Here is a 25,631-nt window from a genome sequence, read left to right as displayed (position 1 = left end):
GGTTCGTAAACTATTGATGTGCAAATAGGATCAGTTTGCTGAATTTTTTTTCCTGATGGGTTTATCTTTCAATCCAGTGTTCATGGTTCGAACAACATGGTGGAGACGAATCTTTGTATCGCACTCACAGATGTGCTGTATGAGAGAAAATACATGATTGCAGTCTGCCTCTGTCTCAAACATGTGATCACTGATATCAAGATAGATACGACCCCCCAACCCTAAGGCGCGTAGGAAGCAAAATGATTTTGGGGGTAACATCGGGTTAGGTGGACCGCGGAGCCAGGACCCTCGGAATAGGGAGGGCCTGTGCCCCAAAATGGACAAATATTGTGAGCTACCCGCCCAACTATTTCCGCAGCCACAGCGCTTGATGGGGCGAATGAATCTCCGGAAAAAAATTGAATTCTAGATGCCTGGAAAACTCATTTTCGGCGTATTCCTGGATAATATCGTTTTTTTACATTTTCTTTCAAATTTATCGACTGTACTTTGCCATCATTTAGATTGTTATACTGGCGTTTAGCGTTTAAATTGTAACTTCTTAAAATAATACTCTAAAAAGGATTGACGATTGAAAGAGAAAAAAAGCATCAATAATCGCATTCTTACCGATGAAAGGTGCATGTGGAGCTCTTCCCAGACTTATTATTGCATCTGAACGCCACGCACTGTGGCATTTTTATGTTTACCGGTTCAAAATACTGGCAAAATAGTTAAAACTCTTAATGCATCTACAGGTTTTTTGAATTGCGCGTGACGAGCGAGTGGCAACGCAACATGGCCGCTGAGCCATTTCCGGTGACTTCAGTTCTCACTGCTGCGAGTAGATGGCATTGCTGGTCCAGGTTATTATAAGAAGTCCGTGGTTTAAGCCACTTGGCGAGCGCTCTACAAGCTGCTTGGTAACAGCTGACTTCTCCTCTGAGCTCCCAAGGTTAATCACGACAAAAACTTTGCAGGATCACACTTTTTTATCATGATAAACGTACTTTACTCTTGGTTTTAAACAGTCATTTTCTCACAATTCATAACTTATAGACACACCTGTCGTGGGAAAGGGTGGGAGTCTTGAGGGAGGGGGGTTTGAGTCCGGAGGTAGGAGGTGGGGAGAAAGGAGGCAGGGTGTGAGGTAGGAGAGAGTGGAAAGGGTGGTTGGGAGTCTGGAGGGAGGGGCAGGGGAAGGGGTGGGATGAGGGAGAGGAAGGTTGGGAGGATGGAGGGGGAGGTTTGCGATCGGAGTCCAGAGGGAGGGTGTGGGGTGGAAGGAGGCAGGGAAAGGGGTGGGAGGAGAGAGGCAGGGAAAGGGGTAGGAGGAGGGACCCAGCATTGCCCTGCAACACCAGGTACCTTTGCTCAGGCCTTAGTTATTTTATAACTTGGTTTACACAGTTCTTCAGCTAAAATGTTGGGTCGGTAGGTCGAAATATAAATAGAAATTGTATATTTTTATGATTTTTTTTCGGATGTTCCATGGAAAAGACAAGGGTAGGTGGGGGGAAAATAAATATAAATCCCAGACCAGGAGGACCTAAGAAAACATTGAAGATGGAAGACCATTCAAATGCAGGATGTATCATCTGATGTGAAAAACAATAAAGAAGGATTAAAACTTGTTTTTACAATATAGTCTGGCATGTTTTTCTTATAGAAACCTGTTGGATCATCAAACAAATGGAAACAATGCTGAGAAAATTACTGTCCAAGTCGTAGATGTGTGCATGCACACCAGTGCATAGTGGTGGATATGATTAAAAAAGGTGTCTACTAGGAGTCAACATGCTCAAAACGGTCAATTAGAGCCAGAACCAGCTCTTACTTTTCAGCGGGCATCTGATCGTACCATCTCCCCATCCCCATGAGCACATCAAAGGCTGATTTCTGGTCCGTTGAAAGCTGAATATCAGCATCTCGCAGGGAAACTTTTATGTACTTGGCACCAAAATCTTTCAATACGAACAGCGGTGTACGACTTTCGACGGAAAGAAAATCGGCATGATCGAGAGTAGCCTGCGAATCATCCCTGCTGCTGCACTGAATTGATGCAATAGTTCAGCCAGAATATTCATTGTCAAGATGTTGCGTGATTAAATCACCAATAGTCACTCTAATTTATACCGCTGACATACTTCTTAACAGTCACTTTCGCCCCAGAAACCACAGTCAATCTGAACCACGCTGGCCACTGCTCAGACGCCATGACCGAAGACTACTGCAGAGCTTGGTTAAAGGGGACTCGGCATTTTGGTGCGTGTGTGAAATTATATTTTGAAAATTAATGCCAACGTTTACATTTTGGGTTTTGAAACTTTTGCACCTTCGGCAGAAAATTTATAAATGCTAAAAATGTGTTTTATATTTATATTTCATTTCGGCAAATATACCGTCGGCGGATCTGTAAGCCAAGTTAGAAAATAACTAAGGCCTAATAGGAAATATAATACTCTAAAATCTAAATGGTGATCGATCTGCCTTGAATGAAAGAGATGCTGATATTTCGGACCTTACCCTTCGTTGGAGCAAAAGAGAAAGGAAATGGGGCGGGGTTTCTCTGTCTTCTAAATAATAAGAACACTAACAACTATTTCATTAGCACAGTGCACTTTACAGTGAAGTTGTACAAGTGTTCAGTGTACCAGATCAATGAGAATACTGCTCTAATACAGTTTCCAAGATAACTGTAACCTTTTGACCTTTCTTGAAGTTGAAACTTCCTCCAAAAGATATTTAGGATAATCGAAGTGGAAACACAGTTGCACCTGTTTTATCTTCCATGTGACTGACGATATGGCATTTCAGGTGATTAATAATTTGAAAGAAAACATCACAGGATAATTATAATAAATGCTTCCCAAAAATGTTTGCTTTATTTGAAAATTTTGCATTACACCATCATTGAATGTACTCAAGACTACTGGTTTATAAGACCCACACAAAATTGATACGAATTAGAAGATTGATTATAGCTGTGTCTCAAAGTATTTTAACTGCATGATGACCTGTATAGACAATAACTAAATCAATGTGCCATGTGCAGCGAAAAGGATGGTTAACGGTTCGTTTAACGGACTGAATTTGGACTGAAAATTGAGCATGTGATGTGTGCTGTAAATGAAATGTGGTTCATTTCAATCAATGTACTTGGTGGAAGTGGCCAATCTGCCCTGAAAATGGTTGTCCATCTAAAACATCCATAAAAACCACTGCATTATTCATTTGAATTGCATTCATATGTACTTTTAAAAGTGGGGAAAAATGGAATCTAGCAGATTCAGCACGAAGACCAACAAATAAATTGTCTATCTTCTGTGTTTTTTAGTGTACTTGATTGTAATGGATTAAAAGTGCAAAGTGTAGCAGACATACATAAGAAAAAATAACTGCCATAAGCAAAAACTGGCCACAAAATACAGGTGTCTGCAAAGAGCAAGTGATCTCTCAAAGCAGATTTTTACATCTGAAAAATGTCTGCTTTCTTCATTCACATTGTGGTTTCTTTAAACAGAGACCACATCATCATTGTGATCATCATCATCCTGCTTTCAGTCCACTGCAGCATGAAGATGAAGGCCTCTCTCAACTCACGCTGAGGGATTTGACAGACTCGCCACTTACCAAGTGCAGACTGGCAAAAATTTGAGCAGAAATTTGTAATTTGTTCAGGGTGCTGGAAACAAGTTGTCAACTCTATGCGAAAGACATCATGGGGTTTTTAATATCCACCAACAACCATCGCTGGCAGATGGGTCCTCCAGCCGAATGTCCATCTGATGGACGGCACACATATTGATGCCTCACCCTGCCTGGGAAACACCAGGATGACGGTTTACAGCTGGGTCGAGATTCTAACCCAGGCTGAAGTTGCTTCCAGTCCAATGACCAGATAGGTAGACTTTACTATGTGTATACTAATATATTTTATATTTACGTTTATAAAACCATGGATTATGTATTTATTATTAAATAATTACAAATGCATTAAAGTACACTTCAACATCATATATAATACTTTGTAGACAAAACTCTCAAACTCATGAAGTACAGGTATTAATCATTGAATCAACAGCTGGCAATTGCTTAAATAAGCACTGACTGCATGTTGTTTATAAATTAATTATATTATGATGCAATTAATTGAACTGGAACATCCCATTATACATGTATTATTTTGATACAATTGGATTGTTATTGCTATCAGTTATTGCTTTATTATGGAAGCCATGCATTGTTTTATAGGGTAAACATCTGACTCAGAATTCCGTTTTGAATTTCTGGGGTGAGCTGTCAGCACACAGACGCACACTTCACCCTCGAGATTTCCCATGTCAGGAGGACTGACCCTGCAATTGTTATTTGAGATAAATATATGCGATATTCATTGTCGATAAAATCAATCTAAATCAGGCAGTGAAGTAGTAAGGCATAAGCCAACTAACAAAAAATTCCTTTCAAAGAGGCCAGACATGTTTTACACAATTAAAGTCCAATTGCTTCGAAAGATGAACTTCACTTCTTCAATGTGTAGATATTCTGCAGAAAGAGCACTTCCAGTATAAGTTCATTGTTTCTGCTTCACAATAAACAATTTATTCTGTGAAACAATAATCAAAACACATAGAGAAAGCCATGAAATTAAGGGGAGAATGGGCTAACATGGGATTTTGAGTAATAATTACAGATTGGAAATAGTTTAGACGAGATGGGCACTTTCATGACATATCATTTTGAACTGAAGAAATCAGTCCGTCTGGGTTTGTAGATTGTTAATACATAGGCAAACATAGCCCATCGATCCCATGTTGGAATTAAATAAAGCCCTAACAGGTACATATGACCCTGTTCAACCTGAAGTTGCTTCCATACCACTTTTCAGCTGAAATATGGCAAATACTAGCAATAATTATTTAAAGCACTACAAGGAAGGAAAATTACTTTCACACGGAAAAGTTTTCTTGAAAGAAAACTTTCAACAAAATGCAGACACTGTAAAAACAAAATTTGACTTTGCTTATCATTTATAAACCCAGGTTTAATTGGCAATTAGAATAAACAATGATCAGAGTTATAAGGGTGAACAAAAAAGGTGAAGACCAGGGAAGCTGGGAAAAGTGTGCAGAGGGAGGTGGAGTTAACTGCAGTTAGCCAGGAGAAGGTGATACTACTGAAAGCAAAAAGACCATTCATCAACAGAGTTGCAAAATGATATGTCGAGAAACTTTCACATTGATGAGATTGAGGAAAAAGACAAAATAAGGTGATATTAGAAAACTTGTTTCACAGAGAGAATTACATTAAAACTAAAGAGTAATATATAGATATATAGATACATATATATATATATATATATATATATATATATATATATATATATATATATATATATAGGTTGACTCAGCCTGTCATCCTTCCGAGGTCGGTGAAATGAGTACCAGTGTACTGGGCCGGTGTATACCCCGGTTAAAGTAGGTGTACCATTTCCCTGTGTTGTAAGAGGCGACCAGGGTTGCGTCAGGAAGGGCATCCGGCGTAAAACATGTGCCAAATCACTATGCGGATCATAACAGATGATCCGCTGTGGCGACCCCTAACGGGAGCAGCCGAAAGAAGAAGAAGAAGAGATATATATATATATATATATATATATATATATATATATATATATATATATATATATATATATATATATATATATATATATATATCGAAAGAGACAACACAGTACACAAACTCTCCAACACCCACCCCCTACTTTTGCCCTGGCAATTCTCCCACCCCATCAGCCCCCCAACTCTCCTACCCCCCTCTCAATTTTTCTCAAAAGCAATGCCGATACCCCTTCAAAGCCTCTGATGTGCTGTCTTTCATTCTATTTGATGACGATTCTCACCTTTTTTTCTCATTGTGATGTAAATATCATATCAGATACTCTCAATATAGAACTACAGCTTGTTTCTGGGTGGATAAAGGCAAATAGATTGTCATTAAATGTAGAGAAAACTAATTTTGTGTTTTTTTGGAAATTCTGTCTCTGTGCTTCCTTGACTTATCTTATTTGATGAGATAAGTATATTGAGAGTTCATATATATATATATATATATATATATATATATATATATATATATATATATATATATATATATATATATATATATATATATATATATATATCTTCTTCTTTCGGCTGCTCCCGTTAGGGGTCGCCACAGCGGATCATCCGTTATGATCCGCATAATGATTTGGCACAGGTTTTACGCCGGATGCCCTTCCTGACGCAACCCTGGTCGCCTCTTATGACACAGGGATCTGGTACACCTATTCTAACCGGGGTATACACCGGCCCAGTACACTGGTGCTCACTTTGCCAACCTCGGAGGGATGACAGGCTGAGTCAACCCCCTGGTGTATTAATTCAGTGGCCCAACGGGGCTTGAACTCAGGGCCTTTTGGATCCCAAGCCGCTGCCCTAACCACTGCGCCAACACCAGGATATATATATATATATGTATGTATATATATATATATATATATATATGTATATATATATGTATATATGTATATATATATATATGTATATATGTATATATGTATATATATATATATATATATATATATATATATATATATATATATAGGACTCATGATGGATGAAGAATTAACAAGGGAAATGCATACAAGTTAATTAATGCAAATCAATTCCTCAAATCGTTGGTGTCATAAATAAATTGAAATATTTTATTCCTTAATCAGTTCTTGTACTATATTCCACCTTGATTTTGCTTCGACTGAATTATGGAATCGTTGTTTGGGGCAACTCCTTAAAATTACAGCTGGACAAAATATTGCCATTACAAAAATAGAGTTATGAGAATTACTGTATATTCATTGAAGGTTCACATGCGCATTCAAGTTTTCTTTTTCTGAAAATAGAACGAACTATATATTTTTCATTTCAGGTTACAAATGTTCTGGCTGAATCGAAATTAATTGCCCCAGAAAGATGCTCAAATTTTTCTTTAAAATGAAGTAATTCATAATTACCCAACAAGACAACCTAATATGTACCATTTACAACAAACCAGAACTTCCTTTGCAAAAAAAACGATTATTTACACTGAACCGATGTTATCAAATTCGCTTAAAGTGAGCCTTATATGGCAACTTATTGATGTTAGCAATAGCTTTAAACAAAATCACAAAAGTTTATCATTCGAGTAGTATGTAACAAAACGATTTGGTATTCAATCACTGGTAATAACTGAGTAATAAGTGATATCGCGATGCTAATGCAAAACTTTTCCATATCAGCTGATTACTCCTCCGACAACTCCAATCCCTCACTTATGTTCCTTTCTGTTTAGCTTCTATTTGCCCATCTCCTTATTATTCTCATTTTACGTACTCCATCTTATTTCACAATATTTCTATATTTCTATCTCTTCATATTTTTAATCACAATCCATTGTCATGGAGACCTGAAATTTTACAAACTTTTATTTCGGTTCCTCCACTGTTCTAATAATGTGGTGGATGTTTCCTGTATTTTCTGTTTGATTGCTTCATGAGTGGAAAAGTTAACTGAAACTGATAAGGCAATTGAGAAAGCAACTTTAAAAGTTGTTGTTTCTACAGAAGTAAAATTAAAAAAGAATTATCTTCTTGAGAGAACCGAATGCAAATCAGAATGGTCGGTTGGCAATCAGCTTTCTCAACACTGTTAATCATGGTAACTCCACAATGCTTGATTGCTTTGCTCTAAACATGATGGGAACCAACATGTCTATAATATGGATGAAGAAACAAGGAAACATCAGACAGAATAGACTTTGAATAAGGACAGACAAAGGAACAATATAGCAGAAGGAGATTAGTGGACAATTTGTGTGTGAAAAGAGAAGAAGACCAGACAAGCAAAGTAAATGTGGATAAAGGAAGCTGCAGATAGACTGGAGGAAAGAGTCAACCAGAGCAGAAAACATCACAAGTAGGAAAGAAAAACAGCATAAAGTAGCGGTGGGTTGTCATCTTGGAAGACTAGAGGATAGCACGACAAGACAGACTCAAGATACTCCACAAGCAAGAAAATGGGGATAATGGAAAGGGATTGGTAGAAATAAGTACTGTACTTATATATTTATTTTTTGAACTCACCTCATAGATATTCTCCACCTTTTGTGGACATTGCATGCTTGGCTCGTAGATATTCTCCACCTTTTGCACATTTGGAATGCCTGGCATGTTGACGCAGGTATTGAAAGCTTTCTCTTGTGGCTCCATTGGATGATTTTCTTCTTTGAATGAATTCCGTAAATAGGCCCAGACTCCCAAAATGACTACCACCAATATGCAGAAACTTACGGCGCATGCAATCGTCAGTGGAATCTTGTAATGTGGACCTGTGCATAAGAATTTGTATTAATAGGATATTCTCTACTGTTTATTACAGATGACATTTTCACCATTTGGAAATTTTAGGATTTGATGCACATGGAAATATTTGATAATGCATACATTTTGTTAATGCCTCCTTCATCACCTTACTCATTTTAAGACTTCATATCTAACCAGAATTCGCTAATGGTTCAACATTGGCAAAGTACTGTATAGCTGTACTTCGAATGCTGTGTCTGCTTGTACAAGTGCACATAATGTGTCGCCACATATAACAGTCTATTTTCAAAAGGTGCAATGGGATCTTCAACATAAATTTTGTAATTGTTTGGAGATGGGATAGGAGAGGAGATTGGGACCATACTCTGTGCAGAGCATTGGTGCTGCTTAAGCTGTCTCCTTGGCTATTGGGCACAATCCTGGACACTCTCGCCACTCCGACACAGTACAACAGCATGCTGGCACTCATTTTGCCGACCTCGGAAGGATGACAGGCCGAGTTAACCCCACCTGGTGTTAATTCAACAGCTGAGTGGGATTTGAACTCAGGACCCTAGGATCCAAAGCCTGCCTCCCTAACCATTAAGCCAACATCAGGCATAGACAGGATAGCCGGTTTACACATTGTCATCACCACTAAAGGATGCTTCACTCAATGATGTCACAGCTTACTTGCCTTGCATGAAGATGACAGTTTGTTATCAAATCTTATTCCATCACAAATCAAATAAAAACTAGGAAACTCAAAGGCGAATACTTCTGAGCTATGTTTTGATCATGTGTCTCACCATGAAACACAACTGCAAGATTTGAGGAATCATTTGAAGGTCATGCACTATCACACACATGCAAATTTAACAGACTTCTCTGTAACCACCGATTTTTATTACCTCCGCCACCGAATGTGGATGGAGGATATGTTTTCACCCCTGTCTGTCTGTCTATTCGTTTGTTTGCGAACAAAATATGTGAAAAAGTTGCGCATGGATTCAGATGAAATTTGGTGGAGAGCTTGGGTATGTACCGAGGATGAAATTGTTATATTGTTGTGAAAATCTGGATCCTCCGAGAATTTTAAAAAGTAATTCTTCACCATTGATTGAGAGTGCTAAAATGACATATAGCAGGATGTCTCAAAAAGTTGTGGACAGATTTGGCCGAAACTTGGTGGATGAGTTGGTTAGGTGACAAGAACGAGATGACTAAACTTTCGTTGAGGTCCGAATCCAGATTCGGCCTATCGGTGGAATATAATACGTAAACTAATCAGCCTGGTGGAGGTATGCGCTCTACCGAGTGGCCTGGCCGTACGAGTTCACACTTCGATTCACATGAACGCTCACAACAAATGAATCATAGATTATACTTGCCTTTATGAGAACGATCCTTGTCGACTTCTGCAAAAAAGTGAAAGTATGAAATGGAGAAGCATGTCATTTAGAAAGTGGCACAATTTACTCAGAAAATAGGTTCATTTGCAATTGGTAAAAGAAATAGTGTTAACCTCTCCTGCTGCCATTGGAAGCAATTGTTGCCATATATATTTGTGTTGCAACAGCGAGAACCCCTTTAAAATGTACTTTTGGATACCAAGATAAACTATTAATATTTTAAAGAAATAAAAATAAAAACAAAGACGAAATGGTTTGCACAGTCGGGCTTTTTATCACGTGATGATGGAGGGGTTAAATTCCGGCATTGACCTTCTATTAGAATGTCTTTGCTGATGCGCAAGCCAGCCATGGTCTCCGGAATTTGTTTGAAAACATCCTTGATATGTTTGCTTGTTACATTGCTGCTGGGCACAAAGTGCATGCGAACGTATGCAATGATGCTGCCTTTGGCATAACCCTTGATGACCACTCGTTGGAATCCATGCAAGTGAGGCTGAAAAAAGGATTCAAACTGTTGGCAGAGAGTGGAAAGAGAAATGAAAACGGAAATGAGCTGAACAAAAGGGCTGGCAACTTAAACATCCTATTCATGCACTTTTGTAAAGAGTGCAATGTGCATTTAATGATCACATATAAAGGTATTGGTGGCTGGCAGGATACGCTACATTTAGAGGTCTCGAGTATTCATTCAGATCTCGACCCAGCTACAAACTATCATCCTGGTGTTTTACAGGCAGGATGAGGCATCGATGTGTGTGCCATCCCTCGGATGGATGTTGAACTGGGTGCCCCATCTGCTACGATTAGATGGTAGATGTTAAAGATGGCTCTGTATCCTTGAAGAAGAGTATGTGAGTTATTACCGGCACCCTGAACAAATTACAATTTGTTGCCCTGACTGCTTCAAAGGCTCAGCATAAATAAAGCTTGCCCATTAACTTATTTGGCAGCATCGACACTCTATAAAGAGTATGCTACATTGATGGGATTGAGGATCGTGTTAGAGTCGGACAAAAAAAGCTCAAGGTAAGCAACATACAAAAGGTGAGCCGAAAGGTATACAGGAGGAAATTAGTGAATGGATGCACCACGGCATGAAGAACAGGGTTATGTGTAAAAGGCAAACAGGTTTTTAGCAGTTGCAGTTGTTGAAATAGAAAGAGCATGTCAAGGGTGAATTGGCCGGGGCAGAAGGCAAGCGGATGGTCAGAAATCAAAGTGTGAGAAAAGAGATGAGTCTTGAGTTGAGCTACAATGATCGATTTCATTACTTTGTTTATAATGGGGAACAAGGCCAGCTGACTGATTTATAGTTGAAGGTGTCAGTTGCGACACGTATATTATCAATTGGAATAAAATTGGTCACCATTTCACCTGGAAAGGTGAAGCTTATTCAGATAGGTGACGGGGGTGGGGGGGGGGGGAGCAAGAAAAGCAAGATAAACTGGTGAAAGACTACGAGGTAAGACAACCTGCTTTCACTGATGAAGAAACAGACCATGAAACACCGATTCTTATTACAAGGTGGCAATTACGCATTGTGCCTTAGATTCGATGGTCTCATGAGGGGCAAGATGGAAAGCAGCCACAGCGGTGGGCTCGGGGTCAAGATATATATATATATATATATATATATATATATATATATATATATATATATATATATATATATATATATATATATATATATATATATATATATATATATATATATTAAACACCATGACACTTCCAATGAAGGTCTTCGCCAACATTCTAAAATGAGGATGGCAGAGAAGCCCAACTGACCATTAAGAAAGATAAAAATAGCAATACTTGTTTTTCTTACAATTAAAAGACATACTAATATTATTGGAAGTTGACAAATGAAACGCATGTTTCGATGACACTATTTGGAGACATATTGTAAAAGTTTACACGTTTCCTGGATTAAAATATACGTTATTCGTAGTTTTCACAGGAAAGATTTCAAGTTGCGTATTTTCTCAGCACCGGTAGAGAGGCCGCCTACCTGTGGGAGGATGCTGCTGCAGCCTGGTGGAGGTGTGAGGAACTTTCCTGCACAGAGTTGATCTTTCACAAAGTGATATGCAACATGTGTTATTTGTGATGTCCATTGATGTACAGAAAGAACAGTGTTGCTTCCAGAATACTACCTCGATGGACACCAACCTCTTGTGGTTGAACTTGAGAAATAATGCCATCGAAAGTAAACGGCTGTTTGCGAGTTTGCAGAAAAACTGATGGTCAATACCTAGATATCGTTATCTGACAGTTTGGAACTCTGGCCTGGATATGTGATGAAATCAAATGCAGGGGAGATGTTCAGTGAGATCTCGCTGTGATGTCGTGTTTGAGATTCACGCTATCAATCCCTTGTTGGAATAGGAGCATCTCCAGGTTGAATTTTTTATTAGTATTAGTTTTTTTTTGTATACCTTGTCGAGGCTCATATGCGAGCGAACATACAATGCACAACAAGGGGGGCATGAGACAAGAGGGGCGGGAGTGGGAAGGACAAAACAGTGGGGAACAGAGACATTAGGAGATCTGTGGAAGGGAGTGGGATGGGGTGGGGAACATGGGGAACACAAGATGGACATTACAGGGACTTTTAGGAAGGAAAGCAGGAAATTTGAAGGAGGTGGGCTTGGGTGGATTATCGGGGGTAGAAAAGATTGAGGATTTGGATGGGGGGTGATAAGAGGTGGTGGTGAACAGCTGTTTTGAAAGCCTGGAGGGAAGAATGGGAAAGAATAGAGTGAGGGAGTTTATTCCAAAGATGGGGAAAAAAAGAGGAATGAAAGAGTGAAGGTGAGCAGTGATTCGTGATTTTGGTAGTTTTAACAGAAAGGGGTTGTTGGCGGACCTTGAGCGCCCTGCGGAAATGTGGTGGGGACAAATCGCAGAGAGAGCGGGGGGGGGCGAGGCTGGAGAGGAGACGGTAGAAGACAGAAAGACCACCGACCAACCTGCGGTGATTGAGTGAGAGGCCCAAAGACTCAGCATTATCGCGGGAGATGCCAATGATCCGAAATGCCTTGGTTTCCACAGCGTGAAGCCGAGAAAAGTGGGAGGCAGGAGCACCAGCCCAGAGGGGAGAGCAGTACTCCATCAGGCTTTGGACGAAAGCTTTGTCAGTGGTTAGGAGCTCAGGTGGGCCGAGGAAGGACTTTACACGATGGAGGATTCCCAGTCGGCGACTGGCATCGGAGGCCAGGTTGGAGATGTGACTTTCCCAGGAAAGATCATGGCATATAGTGAGACCCAGAAGCTTGAAAGAAAGGACTTCTTCTGGAGAATTGTTGAGAAAGTGGAAGGGGGAGGGGGGATTCTAAACGGTCCTTCAGAGAGACATAGTGAGAGTGTGAGATTTGTCGGAATTGAAAGACATGTTCCACGTGTTGGACCAGTTTGTGATTTTACCCAGATCTGCATTGAGCAAATAAGCTGCTGCTTGCCGGTCTGAGGGATGACAGATGGTACGGCATAGGGTGGAGTCGTCAGCAAAGAGATAAAGAGGATTTTCCAGAGAGTCGGAGAGATCATTGATGAAAACCAGAAAAAGAACAGGGCCCAGAACGCTACCTTGAGGAACTTCAGCCTGGACAGGAAGGGAGGATGAAAGAACTCCATTTAGGTCCACATGTTGACTGCGACTGGAGAGGAAGTCTGCGAGCTATGAGTGGAGATGGCCTTGGATACCATAGGAAGAGAGTTTGGTGAGCAGGGCAGGGTGCCAGACTGTGTCAAAAGCACGTGATATGTCCAGGGATATGGCTCGGATTTCATGTCCGGCATTGAGGACCTCCATCCATTGTTGGGAGAGCAGAAGCAGCATATCCAGGGTAGAGTGACCTGGTCTGAAACCAAATTGAAGATCAGAAATCAAGCCATTGGAGAAGAGGAAGGATTTCATGTCTGAAGCGATGATGGATTCCATAACCTTGCTGATGATTGGGAGAAGGCTGATTGGTCTGTCGTTGCAGGGATCTGTTTTTGCACCTTTTTATGCAGGGTGGTAATGTTTGCTGATTTCCAAGCAGATGGCAGATGACCTTGGGCAAATGAGAGGGTGAATAGAACAGAGAGAGGGTGAGCAAGAGCAGAAGAGCAGGTTTTTAGGACACATGGGCTGATGCTGTCTGGACCGGTTGCAGAATCTGAGTCGAGATTTGAAAGCAAGCTCTCCACCTTGTCAGGAGAAACGAACACGGAGTCCAGGGACAGTTGGGTGCGACTGGGTAAGGTGGTTGGAGAAAGCGATGGGTTTCGGACACAAGGTTTAGCTGCAAACACCGAGTTTAGGCATTGAGCCTTTTAATTGGCCTGGGCACAAGCCAAGCAAATGACCAGAAATCACATCATGAGAAAAGAGATGAGTCTTGAGTTCAGCTGCAATGATCGATTTCATTACTTGGGAACAATGGCAAAAAGGCCAGCCGAGTGGTCCATCGTTGAGGGTGTCAGTTATGGAATGTATACAAGTATTATCAATTGGAATAAAATTGGTGACCATTCATGATGTAAACAGTTGGCCCTCAGAAAAAGAATTGAAAAAGAGGAGCGAAAGAGTAGTACATAGTGGATGAATAATAATGTGAGTCCTCATCGAGGACACAGTCCCTAATTGCGCCTAAAATATGGGATGTGTAGATTTTACATTTAAAAAACTAAACAAATAAATAAGTAAATATGGATGTATATACATAGAGGTAAAGGTATTTAAAAGGTAATCAAAACAAATGGGAAATATAATACCTTAGATGTTGATTGATCCTCCATGGAGAGAAGAGAGGCTGACATTTTGGGCCTTACCCTTCGTTGGAGCAAAAGAGAAAGGAAATCTAGCGGGGGAGGGAGTGGGGGTGGTGAAAAGAGACTTCCGCAAATGACTTCATCATTGACGCGCTGGGAATGAGGAACGCCGATTGAACAGAGGTGTGTACTTCATGTGTCATGTATTGCTCAGGGTGAAACGTCATGAGTGACATGTTGGTTTGGGGGAAGAGGAAGAAGAAGAAGAAAAGGAAGAATAAGAAAAAGAAGGGAGATAGAATGACAAGACAAAGAAAGGGAGGAACTGTGGAAGAGGTGAGAGGGAGATGGTGGAGGGTGTGGAGGAAATGAGGGGATATTGAGGGGAGTGGCAGTGGAGAGGGGAATAATGCATTGTAGAGGGCAGTGGGGGTACAGAAGAGTGTAGGAGGTGCAGAAGGGAGTGGGTTGGTGTAGGGGGGGATTGGAGGCAGAGGAGGATTGGGGAGGGGGGGAGAAGGTCGAGGGGAAAAGGAAGCAAAAGATGACGAAGGAAGAAGGAAATAGACTAAAAAAGTAAATGAAAAGAGGGGTGAAGGATGAGCCTGAGTGGACAGAGTGACTCGCAGAGAGAGAAATTTTCATATAGGCCGTTTGGTACTGTTGGTCCAAGTTTTTGGATGAAATACTGTTGTTTGAGTTTCCAGGAGTCATTGCTTCCATGGTGGAGTATCAAACCACAAACAGACATATGATGGATAGCATGTCCTGCCAAGTTGAAGTGACGAGGAACCAGTTTGCGGATATTATCATTGTTGGTACTGACATCGTATCGGGCAGTGTTCTCTTAAGCAGTCTCCAAGCCGTCGTCCAGTTTCACTGATGTAGTTTATTGCAAGTGAGCAAGAAACACAGCAGATTACATTGGAGGTGGTACAGGTAAAATTATCTTCAGGACCTGTGCTTAAGTGTGCTTAAGACCTGATATTGATGTTGTGGGGGTGATGAAGTCGCAGGTATTACAACAACTGCGCAGACATTTGAATGTTCCAGGTGGTACATTGGAAGGTAGTGTGCCTTGAACCAGAAAATTTCGCAAAGTTTGGTCTCGTTTGAATGAAAACAGACGTGGTTGAGAGAAGATGGAAGTAGTTTCTGTGTCATCCTGAAGGATTTTAACGTTTCTTTGGATAATTATTTTGACTGCAAGATTATTGGGGTGATACATTAAGGTGAGAGGAATTCGTTCATCATTATCAGGTTTTATTTTTGAAAAGAAGAACCTTTTTTTTCTGTGATGGTTTTCAGTTGGGATACGAAGCAACTTTCACATTGTCTTCAACCTCATTCTTCCCTCCATGGCTTCAAGAACATCTCGGATCAAGACATGATATTGATGCGGTGGGTTCCAAAACCATGCCCAAAACTCCCATCCAAAACCGTGATCTTTTCTGCCCCAGTTAACCATCCCAAAGCGCACCTCTTTCCACGTTTCCAGTTTTTTCTTCCTGAGGATTTGCGGCTGTATCCATCTTGTTCACCGCGTGTGTCCTCCCCTCGGCCTCATTCTTCCCCACATCCCTTATTTCTCCAAGTATGCCTGTATTTTGTCCCTCAACCCTGCTGTTGGTGTGTTTCCCTCAGTTTCTTATGCTGTTCCTTTTGTTCTGTTACATCTGGATCCATTCGATGTTTTAGCTCCTCAATGAGCCTCGACATGCTACACAAAAAAGAGGAGAATTGACGATGATTGGCAGTGACAAGCCTGTGATATTTAAATGGTATGCATGTGATATTTCATAGCTAGTGATGAACAAAAGGTAGACATGGCTGATTACACATAAATTATGGGGAAATATTGGTTTACAGAGAGATTTGCCATTTCTTGTGTAACCGTCTTGCCTTTCCAACTGTAGCTGGAGCCATAATTTGGAATGTGGTCAGAGTGCCTGTGATAACTTACTGACTCTTCATTAAAGATTAGTAAGTACAGTTCGACAAAGTTGTTAAATATAAACACATCATTTTAAATTGTAATTGAACTGGAAGTTGATTCCATACCTCAAATGTTCATGTTCAAGTTAGAGACTATCGATGGCAATATCTATGAGGCATTCAAAGGTGCTTAATAATTCGATTATAACCATGCACAGCTTTGTACACCAAAGAGTATTATTAATTTTACATTTCATATAATATTGTTAATGATAAAAAGAAGTATTTTTTAATCTACTTTGAATTTTTTTATATACAAAATTATTCAAGGGGTTGCCATGACAACAATGACAATTGAGAACCATTGTCCTCAGGGATTGTGCATTCATTTCCCTCTGAGCAACACCTGTTCCCAAAGTGTTCTGTGTCAGTCATTGAGTGGAACAATAGAGCTCAAGGTAAAGAAATCCGCACTGGTTCTCAGGTGTACTGTAATCTACGTACCCTGGAGATTTTAATGCTCCCTTATTTTTTTTGTAACGGCCTTTATGATCCAAACTCATTTTCAACCAGACAATGTCGGGAAATTATGAATACCCCCATACTACGACCTTACCTCTTTGGTTAGGTTTTTACAAAGGCTCCAGTAGAAATTCCCATATGGATTTCTCAGGCTGTTTTTGAAGTCTTCAAAAAAAGTCATTTTAACCTTAAATTTCTTTGAATCTGAAAGGACAAGAAAATAATTTTCGCACAATTGACCATGCAATGTTGAGTTGGATCACGTTCATATTATATTTATTTATCTACTGCATACAAAGTCGTAGCTCGTGGAAGAGATGTAATATAGGGTGGAAGGCAGTGCACTGACAGTGGGTCAATGAAGATAACACATTGATTCAACAAGAGGATGAACAAATAGGAGGTGGAGGATTGGGAGGAAGACTAGGAAGAGGAGGAAGAGCAATATTTCGTTGCAGCATCAGCTCAGTATTTATTTTATAATAGTGATAAAGGCTCAAAGAGTATATATATATATATATATATATATATATATATATATATATATATATATATATATATATATATATATATATATATATATATATATATATGGTGTGATCAAAAAGTTAGGTGAATGGTGCAACTACTAATGAATGCATGAACATTGTTGAGGTCAGTGGGCAGAGCTTATTTCATTAACTCTCTCTCTCACTTGCCGTCATGCAACAAGCCCCATTTTATGACATGCCAGTGTGCCGTGGCATTTATGACAAAGAAGACTGTTTTCAAGTGGTTTCAAAGGTTTCGGGAAGGAAATTTGTTGCTGGAAGATGACGAAAGAAGAAGACCAAAAAAGTGGAAGAACGGGTTTCTCCTCCATCATGACAACCTGCCCTAATACACATTGCTCTCTATCCAATAATTTTTGGTGGCAAAAACACTGGTTGCCTATAATTATGGCGAGCATGGCTGCAAGAGGAGACCTCAGTGACTTTGAAAGAAGGGGTGATTGTTGAGGCACATTTGGCAGGAGCTTCAGTGCCAAAGATAGCTCAACTTTTTGATGCTTCACAAGCAACGGTATCAAAGGTGATGTTGGAATGGAACTCCGAGAGAAAGACGTAATCGGCAAAGGGCAACAGTATGCGGAATCATACACTCCAGGATCATGATATCCCTGCATTAATTTGAAGAGCAAGGCAAAGCAGACGAGAAACTGCAGATCAATTGAATGTAAGTTTCAACCAGGGGTACGAGCAGCCAGTTTAATCAAAAACAGTCCACCGAGAACTCCATCGAGCAGGACACCAGAGTCAGGTTGCAGTGCACAAATCACTCATCTCACCTGGAAATGCAATTTGCGAGCCCAGTGGCACAAAGAGCACAGGCAATGGACTCCCACGCAGTGGAGAAATATGATATGGTCAGATGAATCATCCTTCACTATGTTCTCAACAAATGGAGGAGTGCACGTGTGGCACCAATCCAAATAACTCGATAACCCTGAGTGCTTTTTTCCAACAGTGGAGGGTTCTGGCGGTTCTGTAATGTTGTGGGTACATTTTCCTGGCTTGTTTTGGGTGCAGTCATTCCCTTAGAAAGCAAGGTAAATGCCAATCGCTACTTAATGGAACTGAGTGATCATCTTCACACTGTGTTGCAGCATTTCTTGCCTGCCGGGAGGGGTGTCTTCCAAGATGACAATGCCCCCTTCCACAGAGCATGTGTTGTCACCCAATGGTTTGATAAGCATGACACTGATGTTATACATATGTCATGGCATTCTCAGTCACCAGATCTTAACGCAATTGACCATTTATGGGATATTCTGGAACGACGCCTGAGACAGCGTTTTTCACCTCCATCAGATAAGTTTGAGTTGATTGACTTTCTCGTGGAAGAATGGTGTCTCCTAAGCCTCAGTGGTGCATGTCTCTTTCATAGGTGAGAGATGTGAGTGGGTCTTTGTTTTTTCATTTGTACGAGGTATATTGACTGCTTTTGACGTTTACATGTGGTACATGCTTGGGAGCCTCAGTGGTGCACATTTCTATCTGCACTGTCGCTGATGATTCACCAGCAAGGGATTAAACTGGTCTGGCAGCTGAGGGGGTGTGAAGCATTGGGATTCTCAAGTATGTACTATTTATGAATGTCGTTACGGCTGTGGAGGAACTCTGGGAAGGGTTTGAAACAGCAAAGGGCTTAACTTGGGTAGCCTTTCATGGTTGCTTTATGCAGCTTCTTCAGTCAGAAGAGCATGGGAGGAGTCGATATAAATATATCTATATATGAATATATATTTATTTTTTAAGAAGAAGAAGGCGCTTCCAACAAAAATTAAAAATAAAACTAGATCGACTCCACCAATTTGAGCAAAAAACTGAGAGCAGACCCTGTCTCAGGCAATATTTTGCTGGCTTCGCAGCTGGCTTAATCAAGCACAATAGACGATGAAAAACAGTTTTGAGTTTGGAAAAAGATTGAAAGACATTATTATATGAGATGATGAGATCATGGTTTCTTTTGATGTGATTTCCCTGTTCACCAACATCCCGGTGTATCTTGCAATCCAAGCTTCAAGAGAACATTTGGAACAATGAGAAATATGGAAATCGAGGTGTGGAGATTTTGAAACATGTATTAAGGATATGTGTTCGGGTTAGGTTGTACTTCATGCAGCTCGCCAGGGTAATGAGCCTTTTTATCTTTGACTAGACAGGTGAAGATGTATTGTTCACAAATTCCCTCTTTATTGAACCAGGTGAGGTCAGACAAGGACAGGATGAAACACCACTTTTCCCTCCCACCAACAAAGGAGAAGTCTCCTCCTCCCAGCTGTCAGCCAGCATGTGGTAGGCAGGCCTTGGACAGTTCCCTTTCCTTGACTGGTTGGATGCATGGGTGGGTGATCGGTCTGCTGTTCCCTTTTAGGAGAGACCACGATGGCCAGAGAGAGATTGGTTAGCCTCAAGGAAGGGGGGAGAGAGAGGGCAGTGGTGGGGCATCATGGTTTGTTCTGGGGAAGAAGTTATTTTATTGCTTGGGTGCCATCAGTTGGCAGGGAGAGGGAAGCTGACAAAAAAGTGCGTGCTCATCTATTGATTCAAGGAAGGGCTGTGTTGGTTTAGTCCTTGGAGCATTAGCTCACGCAGTCGGAAACCGCCCCTATTGTGGTTACGTGAATATTTCGGTGGGTGCCTTCCACCTGATGGTAAATGTACGTCATAAACGACTGAAAGTTAAAGTTTCAACTGAGTTTTGTGATCTCTCATACCATAAGGGATCAGGGAATTATTCTTGAATAGCATATTGTGTGACGACAATGTTGCCAGGCTAAGTCAAAAGGTGACGAACAACATATTTACCTCAAGTAAGTTACACCACTTATTTGAATCAATACCGTAATGCATGTCATTGTCTTCTCATGTAATCAATTACTTTAAACACCATTCCATAAAGTTAAGGTAGTCACATTTTTGGAAAGCACAACATGTATGTATTACTCATTACACAGAAGCCGTTGTTTTACACACACACACACACACACACACACACACACACACAAACACACACACAAACACACACAAACACCTTATTAATTATTTATTATTATTATTATTATTGTAATTACTATTCTGTTTTGCTGTTGCTAGTGGCTACTCAACCCTTTCCAAAGGAGGTGTGGTGGGGGGGGGAGGGGGGTAGCTAGGAGGGAAGAAAATTTAAAGCCCAATACAAAACACTCCATGTGCAGCTGATCTACAATTATTGTAGACAGCCAGACCTCCGTAACTGTGGAACCATCTCAAGCAAGATATGCACTGGACCTCTCCACGTTGTTCTCTAACATGTTTCTGTCTCTCAAAGATCCTTTTATGCCATTTCTTGTCACTCTCTCTCCTGAAGGTCGTGCAACATTCATGGTATTTAACTAGTATTGGTTGTTCTGCTATCGGCTTGGGTGGGTGTTTCATGAACTGCCTTTTATAATCCACACTTGGATTTTGGGATCACATCTTCAGCTACATCTTGTACTCTTCTCTGTATAACCTTGGCAACCATCCTTTCAACTACATCCAGTAGTGCTATGCCCAAGCAGTTATCACACTTATGAAGGTCCCCCTTCTTGGGTGTGGGGACGAGCACAGCCTTTGGCACCCTCCTCTCCTTCCATACCACATGCAAGAGGTTCAATTATAGATCTAGAAATTGACCTTCACAAGGTGAGCTTTGATAATCTCTGGCACAATGCTCGAGGAACCACCAGACGTACCAATATTAAACTTGCTTATGGCTTTCTTCGAATTCCTTAATTGTCAGTAACTCCATCATTTGATGTCGTATGGGTCTCCACTTTACTTCCATAACTTATTCGATGCAGAATTGGCTTTAAATGTTAAAAACCATTGTGAAGTGCCTTCTCCATTGATGATGTTGAGCATCCACTGTGGTGCATGGGTTGCTTTCTTCATCTTTTACTACATTTGTTTTTGATGGTACTAATCCACATCGAGCATGCTGCATATCGCTGATACACTGCCCTACCTTCATCTAGCGACCAATACTTTGTTGGGCTTCTTGTGCTTTTCCCAGAAACCATGCATTCGTGGCTGCTCTCAAGGCCCACCAAGGATCCCGATGATCCACCGAGCCCTTGCAACCTTCAGCCGAGCACTCTCATGACCACCTTTCAGCTATCTTGAATACAGATGGTTTCTTTTCTGGAAGAGATGTTCAAGGGAATCAGCATTCTCCCCGAACCAGTCTGAATACTTGCACTTCTCAGTAGCTAACATTGATGTTGCAGCTTCCATTGGAGAAGATTGTAACGATGACCACTTTTTTTCAACTGAACCGTTCTCTTTCCACAAATCTTTGGCCATAGAGAATGACAATTTTTGAAAGCACCCTCGAGGTGTGTTATCTCCTTTGTCTGCTTTGCCATATGCATTTCTCCCACGGAGCTGAACTACATAAAACCTGGTGATGCTTCTCTTGGGTGTATGGCAGCACTTCCAACCCAATATCCGAAACTTGATGCACAGCAATAGGTGCTCCATGCTGCAGTCAGCATCAGGCTTAACTGTGATATTGAGGCACCTCCTACGGTTCTTTTGTCAAACCATGGTAAGGTCGAGACAATGCCATTTCTTTGACTTGGGGTGATACCAACTGTGTTTGTAGATGTCCTTTTCTGGAACTAGGTGTTGGAGATGATAGCTTCATTTAAGGAAAGAAAATTCAGCAGTTCAATTCCCATAATTATTAATTTTCCCACAACCACAGAGTCCTCATACATGTTCCCTCTGGTCATATTCTGCTGAATTATGAAATCCAACTCGTGCATTGAAGTCCCCCAATACTACATTTGACTCCTGTGGTGCTATCTCATCTCGTGCCTGTTGCAGATTCAATAAATTATTATTTTCAGTTCTTATGGTCACAAATTTTGATGCATAGCATGATAGAATGTGTATGTGATCTGACTCACTGTTTCCTCTCTGAAGAGTTACTTTAATAAGTCTCGAACTCAATGTCTTCCACATCTCTCCTCCCCTCCAGCATTTCAAGCATCAATAGCTGGGTCTGTGCGAACAGCAACACCCTCTTCTCTTTGTCTATTTGCCCTTCCTGGGGTGTTTCACAGCCTGCAGCGAAGACAATACTCTTCCCAACATGATAAGTTGCGCTTCCTAACCATTTCGTCTACTTGACATCAGCAACACTAATATGAAGTCGATCCAATTGTCTGGTTACAAAGTCTATTCTGCAGTCCTCTGCAAAATTTTGTTCAGGGCTCTGCCTCGCTGTCTCAAAGGATCCTTCACTGTCCAACAACGATCTCACTTTCCATGATCCAAAATACCAGATTGGGCATCTTCTCTTTGATTTTTTATTTGCTGGAGAGTTTCAAGTTCTTTGTGGGGGAACACGCCAGGGATGAGCTAAGTGGCACCATCAAACGGTATCCTGCACTCAAACTCATAGTACTCCTCAAGCGCAGAGCCATAGCCCCAAGGTATAATACCTTACATTACATCCGGTGACCACTGGGAGGTGGTGTTGGACTTCTAACACACACACACACACACACACACACACACACACACACACACACACAATTATTTGCCATGGCACAGCAGTGCGTCTGACAAGCAGATGCTCACTCACAGAAAATCTGTAACAGAATACCAGGTGATGTTCACTGGAATAAAAAGGAACAAGGCTAAGTTGGTTGGTGGTGGGGCAGATTATGGGGGAGGGGTGGGAGGTCTGCTGCACACACTCTGCACACTGGAGTTAGTTTGTGAGCACATTTTCTTTAGATTTCAATATTTCAGCAATAAATGGTCGTTTCCATCACTAACCTTCATGCAATTTAACGTAATCATGTTGAAGAAAATATCCATTTGCGAACAAAATTTACTGATCAGTTTTAAGAACTGACCACCACAATGCATTCATGAAAGCATAAGAAAAGCAGACAACAAAAACTCTCAGTAAGCAGTGATTTGCATCATTAAATGTTGGCGCATGAAAAAGCTGGCTTAGTATCCAGTACAAAAAAATTTAAATCTACTTGAAATACTTTTTTGACAAGGGACCTGTATAAACGTCTCCAGACAGCAGGACGCGCGCACTGTGCCAGTATCTGATCACAGTCACAATGCTGATCTTATATTTGGAGCCCACGTTCAAGTCTTTGATCTCGGCCCATTTTGTCTGATTACGTCGATGTTCAAGCACCGATGTTGAGTGTTGGCTCCGGTCATTCCCTTTGGCCGTAACAATGAAACCAGTGAAAAATCCATCATTTGGTGTCCTCCAGTAGACCACAATTGAAGACTTGCTTTGCTCCCAAACCAATATGGTTTCTACCGGAGCTGGCACTGCATGATGAGGAGAAAAATATATAAAGAGAACAATGATATCGTTTGAATTGCAAGTCATTCGGTGTCAGATTGCTGACGGTGCCATAATCATGCTGCAAATTTATACACAGTACCACTCATTCATTGCACACTTGGTAAGTACACACTAAATTTATTATAGCCCAACTTAAGTTAAACTTACAGCACAAAAATGTTTATAGCATCATGAAATCTTACATTCATATACATCTTCTATACATTTTAGGGCAGGGGTTCTCAACAAGGGGGTCATTTGAGAGTATCCAGGAGGGTAATGGAAGCTCGCTTTCAAATCAAAAATAGGGGAAAAAAAAAATCCCACTTTCAAATCACACACTCCGATGAACGAAAATTAGACATACATTCACATTTATATTAAATTTCGGTTGTACTTAACCCTTTGAACCCTGAACTCCTAAGACTTGCAGCTCCCCCACCCTGGGCTCCCTGGAGAAAAAATCCAGCCGCTCGGGAATTTGGAAGTTTGAATAGCAGCTGGTGAAATTGCTGCTAGGGTTCAAAGGGTCAATCATATTCATGTAATGTATGTGTTTATCATTTTCATTTAATGTAGCGATTTTCCCAGCCTGAACCTTTCCCACGTCACGGCCAGGATGCTCCCGGTATACCCAAAGACCAGCCACATAGCTCTTCAGGTTCTCATCGCATTTTCATCTTACTATCTTTGTGAGTCAGCGTTTTCATCTCTGATGTCAATAAAAACGAAAGCATGAGACAAAATTGGAAGGTGAAGCAGATTTGTGATGTGCTTTGAGTGTTACAACTCCTTGATTGCCAGGGCAAGTCTCAACCAGAGTTGGTGTCAAAGCCACCCAATGCTCGCCTGTTTATACATTTATCGTTTTTAAAAGACTCGTCTAATAATTAACATATTTTATAAAGCATTGCAGTGAAGTCTGATCCAAATAATTTTAAAGCAATATATGTATTTGTATATTGTAATCAGTAACAAGAGCGCAAGTGAGCACAATATACGCCCGAACAAGAAGGTATATACAGAATTGTGCTACTACATGGAAAACAGCATCCTGGTTGCCATGGCAACCACTCTAGATGACGAACGTATGTCGCGACACCATCTCCATAGTCTGTACCTATGTACCAAATATGAAACGTGAAAGTTGAAAACTTTGGGAGTTCGAGTGCGGAAAGAAACAGATGGATGTACAGACAGATGGACAGACGGATGGACGACCGGTATCACATAATACGCCCCAATATATATATATATATATATATATATATATATATATATATATATATATATATATATATATATATATATATATATATATATATATATATATATATATATATATATATATCGGGCATATAAAAAAGTGTGGTAGATAAAAACATTAAAAAAGGAAAAAATAACTTGCACCAAAAACTTTAACATTTTCACGCTCACGCCGGGGGTATCGCTATAGCTCTCTGTTCTTCGAACAAGCGAGCTAAAAAACACAAGTGCAAGTTTCCAATTGAATTACCTGATCATATGTCCTATATGTTGCATCATATTTAATTTCTGATTTATGTTGAATTAAAATGATCTTAAAACACTTAAAATTACTACTTTAAGTTTTTAGGACACTTCAGGTTTAGTCTGGGTAATAGGATGAGCATTGCCGCTCCAGATGGATAATGGAAGTGAGTGGGTTCAGAACCCCTGTTTTAGAGGGACATCAGATGTGTTCTAAACAAATCAGAAATCGA

General features: G+C 40.5%; 1 protein-coding gene across 1 annotated transcript in view; it reads right to left on the bottom strand.

Annotated features, from left to right (window-relative positions):
- Positions 1-2,841: 2,841 nt before the first annotated feature.
- Positions 2,842-25,631, bottom strand: part of LOC147032903 (uncharacterized) — a 56,543-nt gene continuing 33,753 nt past the window's right edge. The window contains exons 6-11 of the mRNA XM_085870924.1: positions 23,589-23,873; positions 17,093-17,202; positions 10,093-10,294; positions 9,760-9,786; positions 8,150-8,394; positions 2,842-4,530 (exon numbers count right to left, since the gene is read on the bottom strand). Coding sequence (XP_085727050.1) covers positions 4,507-4,530; positions 8,150-8,394; positions 9,760-9,786; positions 10,093-10,294; positions 17,093-17,202; positions 23,589-23,873 — 893 coding nt within the window. The 3' untranslated portion in view covers positions 2,842-4,506. The remainder of the gene's footprint in view (positions 4,531-8,149; positions 8,395-9,759; positions 9,787-10,092; positions 10,295-17,092; positions 17,203-23,588; positions 23,874-25,631) is intronic.

The sequence above is a fragment of the Eptatretus burgeri genome, chromosome 2, assembly GCF_056783735.1.
Source record: "Eptatretus burgeri isolate ZD-2024b chromosome 2, Ebu_testis_v1, whole genome shotgun sequence".
In the NCBI taxonomy this organism is placed as follows: Eukaryota; Metazoa; Chordata; class Myxini; order Myxiniformes; family Myxinidae; genus Eptatretus; species Eptatretus burgeri.
This window is presented reverse-complemented; position numbering and strand designations above follow the sequence as displayed.